At 41.4% G+C, this 19,947-nt stretch overlaps 1 protein-coding gene across 2 annotated transcripts in view; it reads right to left on the bottom strand.

Annotated features, from left to right (window-relative positions):
• Positions 1-2,227: 2,227 nt before the first annotated feature.
• Positions 2,228-19,947, bottom strand: part of frmd6 (FERM domain containing 6) — a 34,378-nt gene continuing 16,658 nt past the window's right edge. For both annotated transcript variants that reach the window (XM_004540053.3, XM_004540052.4), the window contains exons 2-14: positions 19,517-19,792; positions 17,985-18,075; positions 15,105-15,184; positions 13,089-13,165; positions 12,754-12,940; positions 11,449-11,604; positions 11,214-11,279; positions 10,453-10,521; positions 6,486-6,660; positions 5,966-6,274; positions 5,517-5,648; positions 5,301-5,392; positions 2,228-5,084 (exon numbers count right to left, since the gene is read on the bottom strand). In XM_004540053.3, the coding sequence (XP_004540110.3) occupies positions 4,782-5,084; positions 5,301-5,392; positions 5,517-5,648; positions 5,966-6,274; positions 6,486-6,660; positions 10,453-10,521; positions 11,214-11,279; positions 11,449-11,604; positions 12,754-12,940; positions 13,089-13,165; positions 15,105-15,184; positions 17,985-18,075; positions 19,517-19,615 (1,836 nt within the window). In that variant the 5' untranslated portion in view covers positions 19,616-19,792 and the 3' untranslated portion in view covers positions 2,228-4,781. The remainder of the gene's footprint in view (positions 5,085-5,300; positions 5,393-5,516; positions 5,649-5,965; positions 6,275-6,485; positions 6,661-10,452; positions 10,522-11,213; positions 11,280-11,448; positions 11,605-12,753; positions 12,941-13,088; positions 13,166-15,104; positions 15,185-17,984; positions 18,076-19,516; positions 19,793-19,947) is intronic.

Genomic DNA, 19,947 nt, shown 5'->3' with positions numbered 1-19,947 from the left:
ATTATCGGCTCTGGGGATCATCTCCTTTTGGTGTCAGTGCAGCTGTTTAGGTTAATAGGCTGCTTTATTAAGTGCTGTTAATCCATTTCCAAGAGGACACGGACAGATGTGGTGACTAAAGACTTTTCTGCTGCAATTAATAGTGATGTTCGTGCATCAGGGCAGAGCTTAAATTCAGCTGGTTTTTCAGGAATTGGAAAGCACCACCTTTGATACTGATTGGCCTGCCTTTGTTTGAATGGGTTATATTTTTCTTAATCTTTTGGTCATGAGCATTCATTCACCCCACTCGCCCAAAATTTGTGTAGTAAGACGATAGTTTGAACTGTTCTATTTTTGTGTGCGTGAGAGGGGTAGGTTATCATGCAGGCAGGGGAGGGGCCTGGATTTCATCTCTGATTTGCGACCATCTGCCTCCTCCAGGCAGCTGCTGGCCCGATCCAAGCATAACCGCCCCGCCTGTCCTTTCCCAATGCCCCACGGGATTTATGGAGAGGTCACCACTGCTGCTGGAGAGACACTGCCACCTAATACTCTCAGACAATCAGCAGCAATGATCACCTACACATGCATGCTTACTGATGGGGAGAACAGATGTATGGAAATATTAGAGAGGATACAAATGAGGCTCTGCAAGCATTATTAGGATCAGTGAACGAAGCCTTTGCTCTGTTTTAAAATTTAAAAATGATGCATCAACGTGGTCAGAAAAGAGCTCCACCTAATTCAACAAGACAAAAGGAAGGAGAGAGAGGGGGGTTGACAAGCGACTGAGAATGGATTTCCCCCTCTGTGTTGCCATGGTGACGGCAGTGGATGGTGGATGAATGATTTCCTGTACAGCTGTGTAGCTCGGAGGGGAGAGTGCGGGAAAGAGGTGGAGCTCGCTGAGGAAGGCTTCCATGTTTCCCCTTAATTTGTGCATCAATGATTTTGTGGTGATTTGTGTTTTCAGCCCAATGTTGCATATTTTAACGCAAAAGAAAACAGTTACGGTTCCTCCTACTTCAAAGATTTCACGTCTTGTAGCCTTGCTTGCTTCTTGGGGGCTTCTGCTGATATTGATTATGAGATCTGGTGACTGTGAGGCCGTTGAGTACAGTGAAATCACCGTCATGTTTGAGTAACCAGTTTGAGATGATGTGAGTCTTGTGATGGAAGCAGTGTAAACATATGAATATCGCAGCTGAAATGGAGAATTACAATTCTGTTGTCCAATTTTGTTTAATCTGTGACCTGTAGCATCAGTTTAGTGACAGGAGTAGCATCCAGTGTGCTCTTGTAGCCCATCTGTTCCACACTTTGAGATGTTGTGTATTCAGAGATGCTCTTCTACATACCTTGATGATGACAAGTTGTTAATTGAGGTTACTCCATTCGATTAGCCCAGGGCAAGTCTAGCCATTCTCCTGTGACCTCAGGCATCAAAGTATTTTCACCCAGAGAGCTTCTGCTCGCTGGATTTTTTCTTTCTCTGTGAACTGGAGAGATGGTTGTGTGGGAAAATCCCAATAGATCAGCAGTTTCTGTGATTGTCTGATAGATATTTACAGAAGGGTAGCTTAGAATTAAACGCTGATTGTCAGCTGATCTGCTTATTTCGTTGCTATTAATACTGACTGCAATTCATAGTATAAATTATTGGGATAACCATTTTCTGTGAAATGAAATGTATTTTTAATAAAACATGTAAGATAAAAATACGAACGGTATCAAATCAGATTTCTGGGGTTGCCAACTCTGGGAAAAGAAACTGAAATTCAGACAGATTAAGAAAATGGACATCACTCCGCCTGATGTAGTCAATCACTATGTCACCTAGATTTATGAGGTACAAGTGAGGATGACAGGTAACTAAGGTCAGCTGAAGCTCTGATGTTAATGGTTTTGTTAATATTAAGTTGTTATAGTGTCCTTTTATGTTCAGATAGCACACTTTAAAATAACGCTTATGTATGGTTATACAAAAAAAAATAGGCGTGAAGCCAAATTTGAGGCCAGAGGACAAAAGGAACAGAGCTGTTTACTTATCATGAAATACTGCCACCCTCAGGCCAAAGTGAGACTTGCATTCCAGTGAGTGTAAACCACCAGAGGGCAGCATGAACTAAGGGAACATTTTGTACACCACCTTCCACATGTAAAGTTTTATACTTAAAGAGTTTTTAGAGATTTTAGCTTCCAGCTGGCAATACTCAAAAAAATGAAATGACTTGACAACATATAATTGGTAGATAAATGTACCTATTTATTGGCTATTGAGGGCATTAGTACCAAGAAGGCACGGACCAGACTTCATTATAACAAATCTTTTTTTTTCTTCTTTTTTTTTTGAACAACAAGGTGACAAAAAACATTTTTACCTGCAGGGCGATCCTTTCACAGAAAGGATTATGGGCACAGACATACAGACTCTTACAAAGTGTAAGTATGACCATATAGCAGAGCCAAAGAAGTAAGACAGGAAGACTTTAAGGACATGGGTTATGAATGTATGGCTATGTACCTTAACACATGCTGTTTTAATATAAGAAACATTGCTGTCCATCAAAATAGACATTTTCAGTTAATGAGTAATTATATAAACAGTTAAAGAAAACAAAGTATGAAATATAGAAGTTGATTTAATTACACAGCTTTATTAAATCCATGTATTTGTTATGTATTGCATAAAAATTCTCATTGATGCTGTCTGATAGACTGTGTTAAAATAGCGTTTTTAAGCGCAGGACACTTAAAACCATGATAAATAAGTTTTAAACTCTCAGCTAACGGTTCTTACACTGCACGTGTCACAGGTTGGCACAAAAAGTCGCTGGAGTATCACCACATTAACACCTCGCTTTTGTTTGCTGACTGCAACAACAACAACAACAACAAAAAGAAGAAAGAGGGCAGGTGGGGTTAAACTGAGGGGTTTGATTTAGCCAACCCTACAACTTTAAATCTTAAAATGGTAATGAACACTTCCTACACCCTCATGCTGAATGAATGTGAGCTGGCAGGTGGATGGACTGCCAGGATAGTTGTTCTTTGTGTCTTTTAGATAAGCTAAGCTGTAGCTTTATAGCAAAATGATCCTACATCCTTATAAAGCAGTGTTTTTTAAAATTCATGAGCCTCAATATCTAAAACTGAACATTTCCACCATTTCTCCTAATCTCATGATTTAAAAAAAAAAAGAAGGCTGTTGATCAAAACCAATAACTGACCTCCTCCTGCTCTTATTCATGCTGCTCAGTGGGGCAAAGAAAAACTGAAAAATTAACCCAATAAAATAGTTTGGAAACATCGGTTCAGGGAAAGAGTCTCCATTTCTGGTGAAAAGATGTCATCTCCACAACCAACTGCCTTACAAACCGCAGTGGAAACGGTGCCACTTCTAGAGTATTGAAATCTCGAGTAACGGTCACATCTCTTGAATCAAACCGACAATAAAACCTGTCTTTCTTGTTCAGAGCCACATGTCCTTAATACTGTCACCTACACTGGCTTGTAATACTGAATGACTTTAACCTTACACAGATTAAGTGTGTAACATATACAGTTCATAAAAAATACAACATATAAATTGATTTTTAAGAGAAAAATGTAACAAATTCCAGTTTAAAACAATAGCTGAAACAAAAGGATTAGAAGAGTCAAAGGAGAATGTATATGTATGCGTCAAAGTGTGGTTTGTTTTGGCTGACAGCCAGCCCGGCTCCATTTTGAGGCTAGATTACAGGGAAACTTTTGTGGCCGCAATCGCAGAGCGAGTCAGAACACGTAGGAACTCGCTCGACCTCATTCCTCCTGGGAAACTCGGCTGAATTTGACAGGACACAAAACATTGTGAAACCGTGATATTTTTAACATTTAATTGCCAAAAAACTAGCTCTATGTTTATGTGTGTGCGTGCGCAATTTTTAAAAAGTAAAGCAGAGCTTGAGTTCTGATGGCTTGGATCTAAGGGTGAAGGTGTGTGATTGTCAAGGCGCGAGACTGACACCTGCATAGTGTGATAAAGGCACGTCGGGTTTGTGTTCAAATGATTAAAAAGTCCAGTCTGTGAGGAGGGGGGGGGTGTTGGCACACTCCACTTCCAGTTGAGGTAAAATGAAGTGGTGGAGAAGAAGAAGAAGAAGAAGAAGAGAGGAGGAAGGAGGCATGGCCGCTCTCACACAGAGGATCGTAGGTCCATGTTCCCTCCCTGCATGACTGAAATATAATGTTCCACCAAACTGGATGTAGAGACAGATGTGGTTTCCGTTTATTTCCATCTCGTCTTTGGTTTGTAGCTCAGCATGATTTCTGTCCTTTGTGTCCTCCACTGAAGATCTTTGAAAAGCTTGTCAGGTGCATTAATCTGTCTGCTGTAGACCTACATGCACAAGTCTTTTGATGACTTTGTAAAGAAGCGGATCAGTTTGGAGAAGACTGAATTAAATAAAATCTTTTTTTTTTTTTAAAGATGACACAATCCCTTTTGTTTCTTTTGACCTGGGGGTGCAGTTTTTTTTTTAGTTCTTTTGAGCCCAGTGTTTGTTCTTAAAGTCTGATTTTCTGACAGAAACCTCAATGTCTATTGATTTATTATGTGTTATGTGAAACGTCTCGAGTGGTGCTTAAAAGGGGCAGCTTACTTGTTGCCAGTTTACTCATCGCTACTATTTGCTGCCAAGAATAGAAACCAGCTCTGCAGCGCTCCTCTCATCTCGTTCCCTGAGGCCTGAAACATCTCCACGTCTGACGTGGAGGAGCGAAAAGGGCACCCTGCGGTTGCCTACTTTGTGCTTCTGTCACACGACAAACTCGGGAACCTCTTCGCTGGTCAGGTCCAGAGAGAAGTACTTGTTGGTTCTCTTGATGGGAAACGGGTGCTGCTCGCCAAGCATGCCGGCACGCTGATCGGCAAGGCCTTGATAGCCGCCGCATCCGCCGCTGCTGTCACTCAGCTCTTGAGCGCAACCGAATGTGTAGCTGTGGGCGGTGTCCTGGCAGAGCTCCGCCCACTGCAGGCAGTCCTTCTGATAGAGGCGGATGTCGTCTAGTGATTGGCTGTGGCGGTCAGTCGAAGACTGAGGCTTCCTGCAGGCAGATGTCTGCATGGAAAACAAGTCAAATTTATGAATAAAAACGTAGAAAATCAAACACAGATAAGTTATGAAGTTTGTCCAGGTGTTTCTTTATAGTCACTCTAAACCCTCTGCTTTACTTCCTTATGACTTGTATGTGCAGTGGTTTTCTAGAAAAAATAAGAAATAAAAACAAAAAAACAGCCTCTCAGGACATCCACAGATAGAAAAGGCTTTAACTACCTGTGGCAAAGACTCGATGCTCTGTCCTCTCATTTTGACGACAGTCTCAGAGGAGCTGGATGTGGAGGAGCTAACATCTTTTACAATCAATCCTGCAAAAACACAAACTTTTGAGATGCATTTTGCTACCGCCTCCTTAAAAACAGACAGGTGGCATTCATTGAATTAACTCATTCCACTTTGGGGCTAATTCCCCTGACTGCAGAGAAACTGTACCTGAATATCCATTGGTCTGATCAGGTGACATCGTCAGCATGTCCTCGGTAATGTGAATGCACATCTCCTGATCCAGGGCCATTTCATGAAGCTCCTCATAGTCTTTGGGGTCATCCACCAGCATCTCAATTTCTGCAGAGTAAAATGTTTCTGAATTATTATCTGAGATAAACAAGTCTTCTCACTTTCTCTGGAGCAGCACTACTGGAGTATGACCATTGCTTTTTTTTGTAATATCAAGTCCCAGAAATCTAGCAAGCCATCAGCATGTTACCTCTGATCAGGCAGGTCTTACAGCATTTTATTTTGAAAACTGAAGAGAAATCTTTTCCTGTGGTTTCTTATATAAAAAAGCAAAAACTTTATGAAATGAATCTACCCCTAAATTGTTGAAGGGAAATCTTACCTGGACTCTAAACGCACAAAAAAATAAATGTAAATACTCATACCTTCATCATCTAGGTTGCGTTCCTTGCCGCTGCTCTCGATGCCAGAGGTGTGCGAGCTCCCGTGACTGGTTGTGGACGAGCTGCAGGTGCGCAGGGGTCTGTGCGGAGCTTGGCCGGGGGCCCTGAAGCTGTCCGCCTCAATGCCAGAGGTGTGCGAGCTGCCGTGGCTGGTAGTGGAGTGGCGAGACAGACGCTTGTGATGAGACGTGCTGCCTGCGCTGCTGCCACTAGCGCGGGAACGCTTGTCCAGATGATCCATGTCTAGCTCAAGAGCATCGCTAATGTATGACTCCCGGTACTGCTTCTTCTCTGAAGTGGGGAAAGAAAGAAAGAAAAAACAGGTAGTTTTTAATATCTAAACCAAACAGACTTCTGTTCAAAATGCTGTATCCATCTCAAAACACAGATTTACGTACTGCAGGCAACCAAAAAACAGGAAGCATCAGCTCTCTTTTGTTTATATTTCTGAAGAAGTGATCAAAGGGTGTTTAATGTTGACAGAATAAGTGGCGCCAAATACCTTCGTTCTCCTCCAGTCGACGGACTTGTTTGAGAACCGGCTGCAGGTTCATGTAGAGCCGGTGGCTGTTGCTAAGCAGCTGCAGGAGGTGGCGAGACCGCATAGGACATCCTGTGTAGTAGATGAGTTTACGAGCCGAGGGTAGACCGTCAGGAAGGATTTCAAACTTCTTCCCCTGAGAGTGAGGAGCGAGGGGGAAAAAGAAAACACATGAATGTTGATTAGAGGACTCGGTGATTTACAGCAGTTAACAAAACACGATTATGAAATTGGAATGTGAAATTGTGATTAAGTGCCAGGGAGGCCTGAAGGCGAGCATTAGCCAAAGAACAAAGTCTGTTCCTGAAAACTATTTTGTAGCTGAACACAAAGCTGCAATCACTTCATGAATCTGTTCTTCATTTCCCAAACCAGAAACTGAAACTGTGCATTTCTCAGCAGTTTGGTTGTTTTTCCAGTCAGAGGACATATTAGCTGGATGCTCGGAAAAACTAAAATGGTGGGTTTGTGCTTTCTCCTGCGCCTTTTGGCAGAGGCTCGACACAACAACAGCTGTCTTTAGTGTCAGCAGGGTTGTTTTCAACACAGACCTATAAACATTTCTGCAAGTGTTTAGCCTCTGACCTCGAGAAAATGCAAATAGCTATGCTTTCGGACTACGGGACAGAGCATTACTTTATTTAGACAAATACTTTTAGAGAAAGCTGCTGAACTGAAGTATGTTTAGTGGTTATTGTCTTTCGAGAAATAAGCTCATATAAAATGAACTGAGTTCTTTACCGGTGGCTTTCCTACAAAAGATTTCTGTGAATAAGATTTCCTCTTTAAATCTGTGGGAGAGGAGAGAAAGTCTGGGTGGGAAAGTGCGAGAGAAATTTGCTGCCATCCTTCAAACTGAGTATTTATCTTTAACCTCAAAATGCTACTCTGCAGATCCAAGAAACCACCACTAAAACAGTGAAGTCGTACTGGGCAGCAGCCAGGTGTGAACGAGGCGAACTCGGTGAGTCCAAGGAGGAGGCAGCTGATGCTGAGCATTAAATCTCTTCTCTGTGAACTCTTAATTGTTCTTCCCAGGCAATGCTTTTATCTTAAACCTTTGAACCATCCACTGTTTTGTTTGGTTCGAGCTCCTTTTATTTATAGGCAGAGGGGAGAATAATGGATAACAACCGCATACTGCGTACAAAAGATTTTATGTGGCTGTCACATCAGCTGTTGGTTTTGCGAGGTTCAGGTGTGAAGTCTTGAATGGAGTATTTTAGCTGTCCGTATGTGACAATGAAGAGTACACGCTCTTGAGCCCGTTTTCCATTACTACATAACCGGATCAGCTTGATGACACTTCGGCTTGACTCATTTTCCATTGCAATCGAGTACCACCTAAATGTGCGAAGGGTCATTATAGCAATGCAGCCAAGCGTTTCGAACACTACAACAAAGGTGGACGTCGAGGCGATGGTATACCTGCAGCTCGGTCTGTGGCCTTTGGTCAGACTCCGGGACTATGGCATTGTTTCTGTGTAACCATTTCCTTTGTTGCTGGGTTTCAAAAATAGCTGTTTTGATTTTCGTGAAGGTGACTTATCGAACAACGTCACTGACTAGTCATTTGGTGGCATGAAGTCTGTTGATGTTACTTGGATTGCTTGGAACCCCAGTCGAGTAGGTACTAAAAATTTACCTGGTACCAGGTACAATCGCCTAATGGAAAACTCTAAAAATCATCTCGAGCTGTTCCAAGCCAACCCGAGTAGGTATTAATGGAAAATGGCTATTAGGGTAGTAATGTCACACGGTAGGCCAACCCTAAACCACACACTAATTCTTTCTTCCTTTTTCATTCTAATGAAGCCATATTTTAGAAAAGTAACATCACCCTTTATAATAAGACTTAAAACTAGAGATTGAGACCATTAGCTCATCAGAAAAGAGTTTATTGAGGCAAAAGAGCAGGTTTGTATTCCCATAGACATCTATACAAACACCCTGCAAATATATCGGCCAGTATCAGTACTGACAGCTGAAAAATGATAATTAGTAAAAAGAAAAGAGGAGATGGGAGACACGCTCTTCAAACATGCTTTGAGTGTTGATGCTGCATCGTTTGTTCAACAGGCATTTATCTTTAAGTTGAACTCTGTGCAGCAGGTCTATGGATGATTAATATGAAGAGGGATGTGTGGGATATGTTTGGTTTTGATTATGGCATCAGTATTTATGACTCTGTGAGGGGTGCTTCTTCTTTCTTTTTTTTTTCTTTAGTAGAATAATATCTCAGTCAGGTTTTAAGTAGGCAAAAATAATCCAACACCCAGCAGCAGGTATAGTGGATGAACAGCTTGTGTGACGGTAACTCTATTCAAGAACAAACACACACAGCAAAGAGCAGACTGGTGTCGAGTGGCAGGCTGTTAAGAGGTTTTCAGAAGCCACAGCTTTTCCTGATCTGTGCACTGTACATGATCGGGTCATCTAAAGCTGCTGGACAACTTTCTGAATCGTTACATGAAAAAAGACCTCCCGAGCAGGCCACACACATCGAAATCTCCCAGCAACACCAACAACTCCTCATACAGACCAGCATCAACCAGAGCAGTAGCGAAGCAAAAGCTGGCCTGAGATCCAAGAGCACAGGACATAAAGGCAATTACTTAATTTCAGCTTTCAAGGGGAGGAGATGAAATGCTCACTGGCTCAAGAAAAATCTAAATGCAACTTATTCCCTCAGAAAAACCCAGAATTCCACCCTGTTGCATTAGTGAACCAAGAGCATACTCTACCCTTCCTGCGTTAAACTTTTATACAAAAAAGGGGGAGTTTTAGCAATTCCAAAAGCCAAATACTGAATCGGAAATCCCCCTAAAATCATCACAACATCTGGTGCTTATTGACCCATGCGCCCCTTTGCTTGCATCCTTCTCTGGCTTGCCTGTAGCTGCAGCGGGTGATGGCAGCAATGCAGGATGCCGTGACTTGCGGGTGGGGTAGAGGAGAAAGCCTGTTATTCAGAAAAAGGGTGGGACAGGGCCTACAGAGGCCTTTTGGGTCTCAGTCAAACCACAGCCACGCCATGGCTTGTTCACTGTCACGACGGTGTAGATGGCAGACGCAAGAAAACCACCCAAAAAAACAAGACTGTGGAAAACAGGAAGTCTCCACCGTGAACTGTGCAGCAGATACGACGGCTGCTTACTCCGAAATTAGACCAAACTAAAACCCAGTCTGAGACCAAGACCTTCAACTTTCTGGGACAAAGAAACCACATTTCTCAGAGACCTTACAGCCTGTAAAGTCTGCCTCAACACAACAAAACAGCCAAATTTAGAGTCACAAGGAGCCCATTTTTGTGTAACAGCTGTGATGAGCAATAAAGACCTCTTGGGATTGTGATTAATAACAGGCTGGCAGAAAACATGAAGCTGTCAAGAGTGAAACAGATAAACAGTAAGCTTCTCTGCTCTCCTGTGATAACAGAAACCCTATGGAAGTAAATTGCTGCAGCGCTCAGCTTAACAGCAAGCTGAGTCAGAGCAGAGATGAGGAGATTTAACAGGATTTCCTTTACAGAGCACAGGGACCACAGTGATAACTGATCAAAATGGATGAATCGAGGGGCATGTATATCATGAAACAGAAAATCCTGCTGCTCATTAGATGAAAAAAGGCCTGTAGTTTACAGTATGTGGCTCTGCATGTGTACGTGTGCAAGGAAAGTCTCTTTAAATCCCTGATTAGTTCCAGAGGACTAAGATAAAAAAGCCGCAAAGAGGAAAAAATCTTCACGTAAAAATTTCTGTGACCCTAAGCAGGAGCTGGGCTTTCACGTACATCGCCATAAGCAAGGGAATGTTTGCGTTTCATCATCACTGAAATGATTTTTCTTTTTAAATCCAAAAAGGTAAATTGCAGGACCTGTGAAGAACATTTCTCTGGGCTACGTGTTTTGATGAGATATCTGACTCACCACAAATACCAGTTTTCCCACATTGGTCCAAGGGAAGTCGTACAACAGCTGCCTCACAGACCCGACATTCTGCAACACAGAAACACAAATGCATGGATGTCGACTTATTACAAATCAAAGTAAACAAAGAATGTATATTGTATATTCACTGACCATTTGGTGAGTGGCTGCTGGCTATTGCCAGGTAAAACTGGTTGTAAACAGGGTGCTGCACCAAAAAATGTTTGCTTTGGTCACTAACGATTGCATAATTTCACTGCCACTTTAACTGATATAAGAGTCTTCAAAGCAAAGTTTGCATCTTCAATGCAAGATTCTTTCAACCACAGCAATCTGTTTGCAACTAAAGCAATCACACAGAGGTGATTGGTGCAGGGCAAGCAACTTCCAGCAACCACTTGTCAACCAGTCAGGGAATAAACCTTTTTTCCTTGCTGCCTCTGGTTGCCAGATGGTCACCAAGTGGTTTCCAGGTGCGATTCATGATGATAGCATACATGAGTCATATTAAGTTAATGTAAAGCATGAAACCTTATGAAAGGCACTGAAGGCAAAACCACCTGAAATCTGAAAAGAAATTACACTAATAAAGTTCAATATTTTTGGATTACTTGGTTTCATAAATTAAACAAAATAAAAAAATATTTATTATTTCTGGATATGATTTTGTCTGGTTATGTTATTTTGTGTTAAAGCCTAACTGTATGTATACAAGAATACAAAAAAAGTAGCTATGTTGATTTCTAATTAAGGAACAATACCTGGAATATTTGAATACCACGTAAAGTCAGGCCCAATGTAAGAGATGCTTCGACTTCTTTCTTGTCCTGTTGAAAATATTAAGTTACACGATAAGAGGGGGAAATTAAGGAGAAAAGGCTGAAATCAAACCAGCAGTCCATGCATATAATCTTTGCCTAGCCATGACATAGCAATATAACATACAACATATCACTATCTTGGTCAGAAACTAGATTGATTAGAGGCATTTTTCACCTTATAGAGTCTGTAGTAGTGGACTGTGACATCATCAAGCTGGGCGCACTCCTTGATATACTTGAGGTGTGCCTCTGAAGCCGTGAGAGCAAACTGGTCTTTGTGCATGTTTGGGATATGCCTCAGAATGTACTCACGGCCACGCTTGGCTATCACCTGAGTAAGGAGAGGGAGAGAGGGGGATAGTCGTCAGGCTTGGCTGCCCTGAAGTTGTGCTGAGTTATTACAACCGACTGGCGGCTTAGGTTGATGAGGGTGATGAAGCTGCCTGCCGCAGGGCAAACAGATGTCAACCTAAAGAGACTGAGAGAGAGCCAGAGGCAGCAACCGGAAACACACGCGCTAAGCTTTGTGAGCCCCTTTTTGAAGATTTAGTAAGCTTTCTAAGCACCTAAATCTGGGCAAGATTTACAGAGGGGAGCGTACGCTGTTCATTTCCAACAATTTCCTGTCACTGCTGGCTCCGAGTAGTGATAAGGAGGTAGGAGGCTAATGACGGGAAGTGGGGGCAATCAGATGGGTGTGGCTGCCATATTCAGAGGGATGGTAGTAGTGGTTGGGGAGGCAGTGATGCCAGAATAGACATGTCTTACGTGCTTCGAAAGATTTTGTTTTTTTAAAAAGTGCGTGTGCTACTTTCTGGCACAAAAATAAACCGAAGTGTTCCAGTTCTCATTATTTTCCATGCTAGGCTATGGAGCTGTTGCTAAGTGTTTGGTCAGCATGACTAATGAAAGGTGCTAAAACATATTCTACACCCTGCAGGCCAGGAACACTGCTTGACAGCCTAAAATCTCATTTTAACATAATGCCCACTGTACCTGTAGCTTCTCAGCTAGTGATACAGCAGTTTGTGTTCTTCTTTCAGTCTTATTTCCGGCAGGCTATCCACATCTGACAGCTTGTTTCCAACTTCTAACATCACTTCTAAGATTTTTATGCATATGCCAAAGCTTTCCACCAGATGGCAATTAAATTAGGATGTTGCCAGTCAAAACACATAACTCCTCACATAACATAGTATCACCTAATGCATAAGAAATATGGTCTTAGAACCACAGAAGTCAAACAAAAGCTAAAACATTCATATGTAATGAAAGTAATATTTTAAAATAATCAAATGATATCCATTTAAGTAAGAGAGACTATACTTCAACTTCTGTATGTGATACTAAGGCAACTAACTATCAGTGATAAATTCAGAACAGCCTGTGAGTGTGCAGGATAATAGTCATTTATCTTAAATCATAACTTAGGTTTGACATACAGTACGTTCCAAATGCAGTACATGTTAGACAGACTCACCCATGGGGGGAAGTATGCTTCAGGTTCAAAGTATTTCCCAAAGTGCTTGTTTCGTTTGAAATTGCCGAGGTCAGCCTGCAGGGCGAAGGCTGCCAAGAGGAAGTAGGCCTCCTCCCTTTGGATACACTGAGAGAGAAGCACCTGTTTCCTAAGGTGCCAGTAGTAGTAGTACCTGGCCACCCGATCGCTGCAGGGCAGAAAGAGCAGATTCAGCCAGCTTTAAGGATAACTGGGGCTAAACGGAATGATCTTTGTGAGTCTATACAAATATCCTCATTATTCACACATATTACTTGACTCAGCATGCAAATAAACAAGCAAGAGGCTTTACTGACCTGATCAATCGTCCATTCTCAACATAATACTGAGCTCTGAAGTGAATGATCATTGGAGGCCCAAACTGATCAATGCCCTGCAAAAGCCACATGTGGAAAAATGTGTTTATATACTACAACCAGCATCACTGACCGATTATAATCAATCTACAAAAATGAACTGGATCAACTCTATAGTAAAGGAGCAACAGGTAATTACTTAAGTAATTACTAAGTTTTTGTAATACTTGGAAGTGAGAAGGGAAGCTCATTACCACATCTCATGCCCAGATGTTGACCAACTTGGCATTAACACTGGCATTAAACAGCTAGCCTGGCTAGTTTGACAACCTAACACAGCAACTCCCTGAAGTCTAATCGTTAGACTGAGGTTTCCAGGTGTGGTACCATCTTGGATGTACAGACACTATTGCCAGTGCACACAGCTGCATCTGGTGTTACAGCCAGAGATTCTGCACAAATCTCCAGGTGCATGCAGTACTGTGCAAATGTTTTAAGCACTTTATATGTTTAGAGCAATACCACCGACAGGCATGTGATCCAAATTCATTCTGAAATATGACAACTGTCAAGAAAAGCCAGTAGACTGATAAAGAACTCCTCTATCTTCAGCCTCGAACAAGGAGTCTTACAGCAGACTGATCCCAACAGCCCTGAACTTAACATCACAGTTACTCTGCAATGAACAGGGCAAAGACATTAATACTGTCTAAATCCAGAGAAGGACTTTGGTGAGCCAATTTTACACATGAGCTCTAGATAATGTAAGGGGAATTGGGATATAATCCTGATACCGTGCAGAGTTGCTCTTTCACATATGGAGGAGATAAAAGGAAACTCTTTGCATCAGATGCTTTGTATCTACTGAAAATAATCCATTTGATTTTGGTTAAGGATTTCCCCACCTGTGAATTTTCCAGGCATCTACCCTGTTAACCTCTCTATTCACAGGCTTGGTCAGACAATTACAAGATAAAGTCAATCTAAGGCTCTGTTCACACTGCAGGCGAAAGCGCATCAAATCAGATTTATTTATTTATTTATTTTTTTACCCTATGCGACCCATATCTGATCATGCTATGACAGTGTGAACGGCACAAATCCGATATTTACAAATCCGACCTGGGTCACTTTCGTATGTGGTCCTGAATCCGATACATATCCGATGTTTTTGAAAGCGACTGCTGCTTGAACGGTCATGTCGCATTAAATCCGTCTTTTACGCCACTGACACAAGACAGACGCCAATTATCAGCGCCCGAGAAGACATCGCGAACGCTTCCTGGCCATCCAGTGTAGATGTCAGTGAAACTGTTGGGAAGACAACGTTGGAGAAACGAGAACATTTTATTTATACTGTATAATCTGCAGATGCTGACAGAAATCTGCAGCTATCCTTTGAAGCACTGCTCCTCTAAAACAGCAATAAGGATAATTATTGGGTTATTTACATTATTATGTAAAAATAACAAAATGACTTAAAGCAAAAATTGGGAAAAGTAAAGTCCGAAGTCTTTATATTAAGGGCCATCAGTCAAACAATATGGTTTGCTCTGGGTCTAAACAGAGCGCGTTGTGTGTGACGTCTTCTTTTGCGCATGCAGGCCGCTTTGAGGGTTCACACTAGAGCGCGTTTGCTGTCGCATTTTATTTGTAGTGTGAACAAGCAGACAAAAAAATCGGATTTGATCAAAAAATCGGAATTGAGCATCAAGACCAGCAGTGTGAACATAGCCTAATGTCCATACCTACAGATTTGAACTTGTATGTTAGGCATATAGCTCCTCTGGATCCAAAAAAGGTCAGGGCTTTGAGCAGAACTGTATGCAAATATGACCACGGTTTTTAGAAGGTAAGCAAGTAGATGGTAAATTATACCCATCTGACAAGGAATTTTAATTGTATAAATCATGTAAGTCCAGGTAGAATACTCTTGGTAAATCCTTTTTGATTTACATCTTACTGTCTTCTTCCAATTTCTACTAAAATTTGGGAGCCCAGCAAAACTTTTCTTACCTTGCTTGCTTCTCTCTTCCATTCTTTGGGACAGTACTTGGACAATTTCTGATCCAGCTCCATATAGATGTGCTCATTATCTGCAATGGGAGAGAAACTGCTTTAGCCCAGGAACTCACTGTCTGTGTCATCGGTGTGTGCACACCTGGATACATACATATATGCCTTTGTGTGTGTTGCTCAGAAAAATCACCACTGAATGAGCCCAGTTCAAAGACTGCCTCAGAGCAGTCACATTAGACAGCCTCTGAGCTTCCCTTTGTACTCTGAGCCTCCCTCTCATTCTCTTTAAATCACGCTGTCATGTCTTAATCTTTTCCTAAAGTGACACCCTTCATAAGCTGCAGCCTGCTGATCTGACAACTCTGGGCTTCTATACAATTAAAACCAGCTGAAAAGCTAAAAGCCACATAAAGAGCAGGAGCAGAGCCTCTATGACAGGATGCCAGCACCTATTTTTATCAACATTATAAATATACCTGGAACTTGAGTGTTCGTTTACATGACTTGCACTTATAAAGTCAGCACATTAAGCAGCAGCACATTATTATAATCACCAGAATACAAAGATCCATTAAAATTCTTTATTTCCACACTGTTAGATTTCAAACATTTTCCAAGAAAATGCTGGTTTTACTTGGTGACAATTTGAGATCTCCACAGCTAAGACTTCTGCCGCCATTCTATTGCTATTGAGCCAATTTATGTTTGGTTTGTGGCACTTGAAGAATCCAAAAAATATATCTGAAATACCCAAAGGCAATATCTGTTTCCAGAAACAATATTCCTATTACCAAGGATAATCTGCAGATGTATTTTTGTGGTTGCACATTAGTAGAAGTGGAAATGAAGCAGGGGTTAGTGGGAAACTGTTTTTTTTTTTAAATATATGTGTGTGTGTGTGTGTGTGTGTGTGTGTGTGTGTGTGTGTGTGTGTGTGTGTGTGTGAACTGACCTGTAAAACGTAATTTTGTGGCCTATAACGGCAATATAAATAGAGAAGGATGCCATTTCTGGCACACCATGTGAATACTTAAATTACAGTTTGGCACATTTACAAACATACAGTAAAAATATCTGGATGGCCTAAATATTTTCTGAAAACTCATAATTAGGAACTAACATTTCAGATGCTAGAACCACAGAAATCTTTTCCCTATTGCTGAAAACATTCACAAATTTTATTATTTTAAACCACAGATATTATCTAAAACTGAGTCTGGTGAAGATCGTCTTGTCAGGGGGACAGTGGGTGACACACAGGGAGTGGGTGGCCTCTGTTTGCCTTGGGCATTTCACGCTGTTCAGACAAGCACTTCAGGAATGTCCTACAATCAGACCCTTTGGCTCCAGCTCAACTGACCTGCTGTGCCGCCATTGGCTCATCTGGCGGGCAGCTGTCTGAAAACACCGCCTTTTGCAATTTACTTTCCCTATGCAGCTGCCTACAACTGTCATCTGCTGTCTGCCACACCATAAAACAGACACAGTGACTCATTCCAATAGGACGACCCTCGCTGAGCCCCATCACTGTAAAAACAACTTTAACTTTGCCACACAATGGGAGGCAGTCAGGATCAGGAGGCCCTGGTTCCTGGGCAACCGCCATGACAGATATGTGAGAGATGCTACTTTTAGTACTAAGGAAAGTATCTGTCTGGTTACACTGGTTTTATGTGGCTCCTGATGACAAGCATACTTCATGATCAAAAGTACTATTTGTATAAAGACCCTAAGAATAATCATTCTGACTGATGAGATCAACTTTGAGCTGCACACAACAAAACAGAAATATATATATATATATATACATACATACATACACACACCTAGAGCTGGGCGATAGAACGATAACGATATGTATTGCGATATAACTTTTTCTCGATAGAAAAATTAAACTATCGTGATAGACCTCGCCGCTCTTGTCCTCTTTAAAAAAAACAAAACAAAAAAAACAGCCAATCCAAATTAAGTAGCGCAGAGCCGAACCAATCACAGCCGCAGCGTCACGTCACGTGACTTGTTACGTAAAGCACAAGTGCCAAGCCGCACATGTGTATTTGTTTGGGAAGCAGCCAGCCACCGTACCGCCCGGGTAATGGAGGAAATGAGTGCGCCGACTAGAGAAAAATCAACCGAGCGTGACCGAAGAGAAAACAGATGATGGTTCCAATGTCGAAGAGATTGTCAAACGGAAGAGCCATAGAAGTTCCGTAGTGTGAAGGTATTTTGGCTATTTCAAGTCTGACAAAAAACAGAGTAGCGCGCACTATAAATTGTGCCGAAAGCAAGTCTGGAAATACAATAAACCGGTGCATGCTCAATCTCTGACTGGAAGCGCTAATTCGTCATTCGGCTTTTGTCAGACTAAAGTAACTGTTAAAACTGTTTGAAAAGCTAAGCTATACAACAAGGAGAGATTGAGAATTTCCTTTTAGTTCTCAGTTTATTTGATATTGACAAAAGTTAGTCAATTTTGTCTGTTCTTCTGTAAAACAAACTAAGATTCATTTTTAGAATTAATATTTTGTTTCTAAGTGGAACTGACAATTTAGTAGTCTGTTTTGTTTGTTCTATTTTGAAACTTAAACGCTTTAGCGGCTGCCTTTTGTGTAGTTTGCAATATTTGTCTTTATTTATCTGAAAAAGTCTCATGTTCCTTAAGTACATCTACCCTGTTGAACTTATTATGGGAAATAAATATATAAAATAAAAACAAGCTGCTGATTATTTCACATTTTACTTGTGAGCAACGGCACATTTAAATCTTACAAATATAGTTATTTGGCTTATATCGTGATAGATATCGTTATCGCCTGATATGAAAAAATCTCATATCGCCCAGCTCTACCCATACCCCTAAATGAAAAGTAGTCTTACTCTGAATAACACTGAGCCCAAACAGATGACAGTCCTTCAGCCTGAGGAGGTCACACACCTGGACCAACAGTTCCTGGCACAAACTCTTCACCTGGGGAGGAGATGTCAGGACAATTATTAGTGATCGGCAATGTGTTGTATTTATTCTGCACTGTTATGAACCACTACAAAGACCTGGGGCATGCATGAGCAGCACTCTGCATGCATGTTTATCATCCTATGACATCTTGTGCAAGCTTAAACATGTTGTGGTACCATGGTGTTAGCCACCAAACACAGGAAACTATAAGCAGATGGGTGATTGTAGATTGAAATTAAATTCTGGATCTTTTAACTTGAAGAGATTCATGAACTTTCTGAAATATTGACTAGAATTTGCAATGAAATCAAAACTTCTCAGCCTGTGTGCTTTTAGGTTTAGTTCAAAAACCTTATTTACTTTGACACTTACAGTTAAACCTAATCCCAACCTTAAGCCAGTGGCTAGTAGCACCAACTGGTTTTTACTAAGCCTGTACTACCAAGCAGACTTAACATGCTCTCCGAGCTTGTATAACTTGATTTATTGTCATTTTCATAAGGCAGTTTCACCAGTGGTGAAATAAGAATGTAAACAGAGCTATTCTATCTAGCTATCTGGTGTTGGCCAGAGGGGCCGATGGCACGATATGGCAGCCTCGTTTCTGTCAGTCTGCCCCACGGCAGCTGTGGCTACAACTGTGGTTTGCCTCCACCAGTGTGTGAATGTGAGAGTGAATGAATAGTGGAATTGTAAAACGCTCTAGAAAAGCGCTATATAAATGCAATCCATTATTATTTATTATTATCCAGTCTGCAAAAGAACACATTGGATCGCGGAAAGATCTACTGACCAGGCCAGAGACATTTCTTTGAAGGAAAAAAAAAAAGATCCTGTAACAGTTATTGTTTTTGGAGAGAACTACCTTGTTTTTCCTTGCTTAGATAGCATGGAAAGCACTGAGATCAATCAGCTGCTTGGCTGATAGCTCCTCATTGAGTGTAAATGTATAACTCAATCAGCAAACAGCTCTTTAAAACTTGTTGTAAACTCAACATGATGTGTAACAGTAGAGATGATTTTGACTTCATGCCTGCTCCTAAAGGGCTTTAAAGCTTTTCATTTAGATGCGGTTATGTCTACCTCTGAAAAACGAACCAGGCAGCTTTCAATCAGGAACCTACAAAACAAACACCTGTTTTCCGAGATAAGAAAACAAAAGGTAGCTCACCTAAAAAACACCTGGCACAATCAATGACCTATAGTACTCTGAGAGGTAAAGCGCTAAATAGTTGAACCTTCAGACAAAGCCGAGCAGCTTGGTCATTGACTTTCTTTCTACAGTCTCGCCCACAGACTGTATATAAAAGATGTGCATCATCTTTGTTTATGTTTCTAAATCTAATCTAGAAAATAAAGCTGCCTGTTTGTCAATTAAAGCATTTGAAGTACACTACATTATTTCACTCATAAGTATTTCTTTACCTTAAAAAGTTTTTATGCATCTACTCACATTAACTATGACATTCAGTGTGTCATCATTGGGCAAAAAGACACAGACACAGCGGCGGTCCTGCATGGTTTTGTTGTTGTGGAAGTTCAGTTTGTTCATCTTCGTGTGGCTGAAACGGGACAGGCCTCTTCGCCTGCTATCAGGCCCTCCGAGGACCCACCTCCACCACCGACCAGACCTGCTTCAGCTGTAGCCCGGTATAGACGCACCTATGGGCTCAGCGGGCCAAGCAGTGCTCACAAGACAGGGCATGGGGACCCGAGCTGCAGTCAGCCACTGTGAAGACACATGATAGAGAACAAAGCACTTGATGTTAGTACAGTCTGATTTATGCAAATGTATGAACTATAAAGATGTGCTCTGCAATGTGCGGAGGAGGCATGGCTGACATTTAAAATAAATAAATAAATCTAAATTTGTCTGAAGATCTA

This window comes from Maylandia zebra, linkage group LG19 (assembly GCF_041146795.1).
Source record: "Maylandia zebra isolate NMK-2024a linkage group LG19, Mzebra_GT3a, whole genome shotgun sequence".
NCBI classification, from domain to species: Eukaryota; Metazoa; Chordata; class Actinopteri; order Cichliformes; family Cichlidae; genus Maylandia; species Maylandia zebra.
This window is presented reverse-complemented; position numbering and strand designations above follow the sequence as displayed.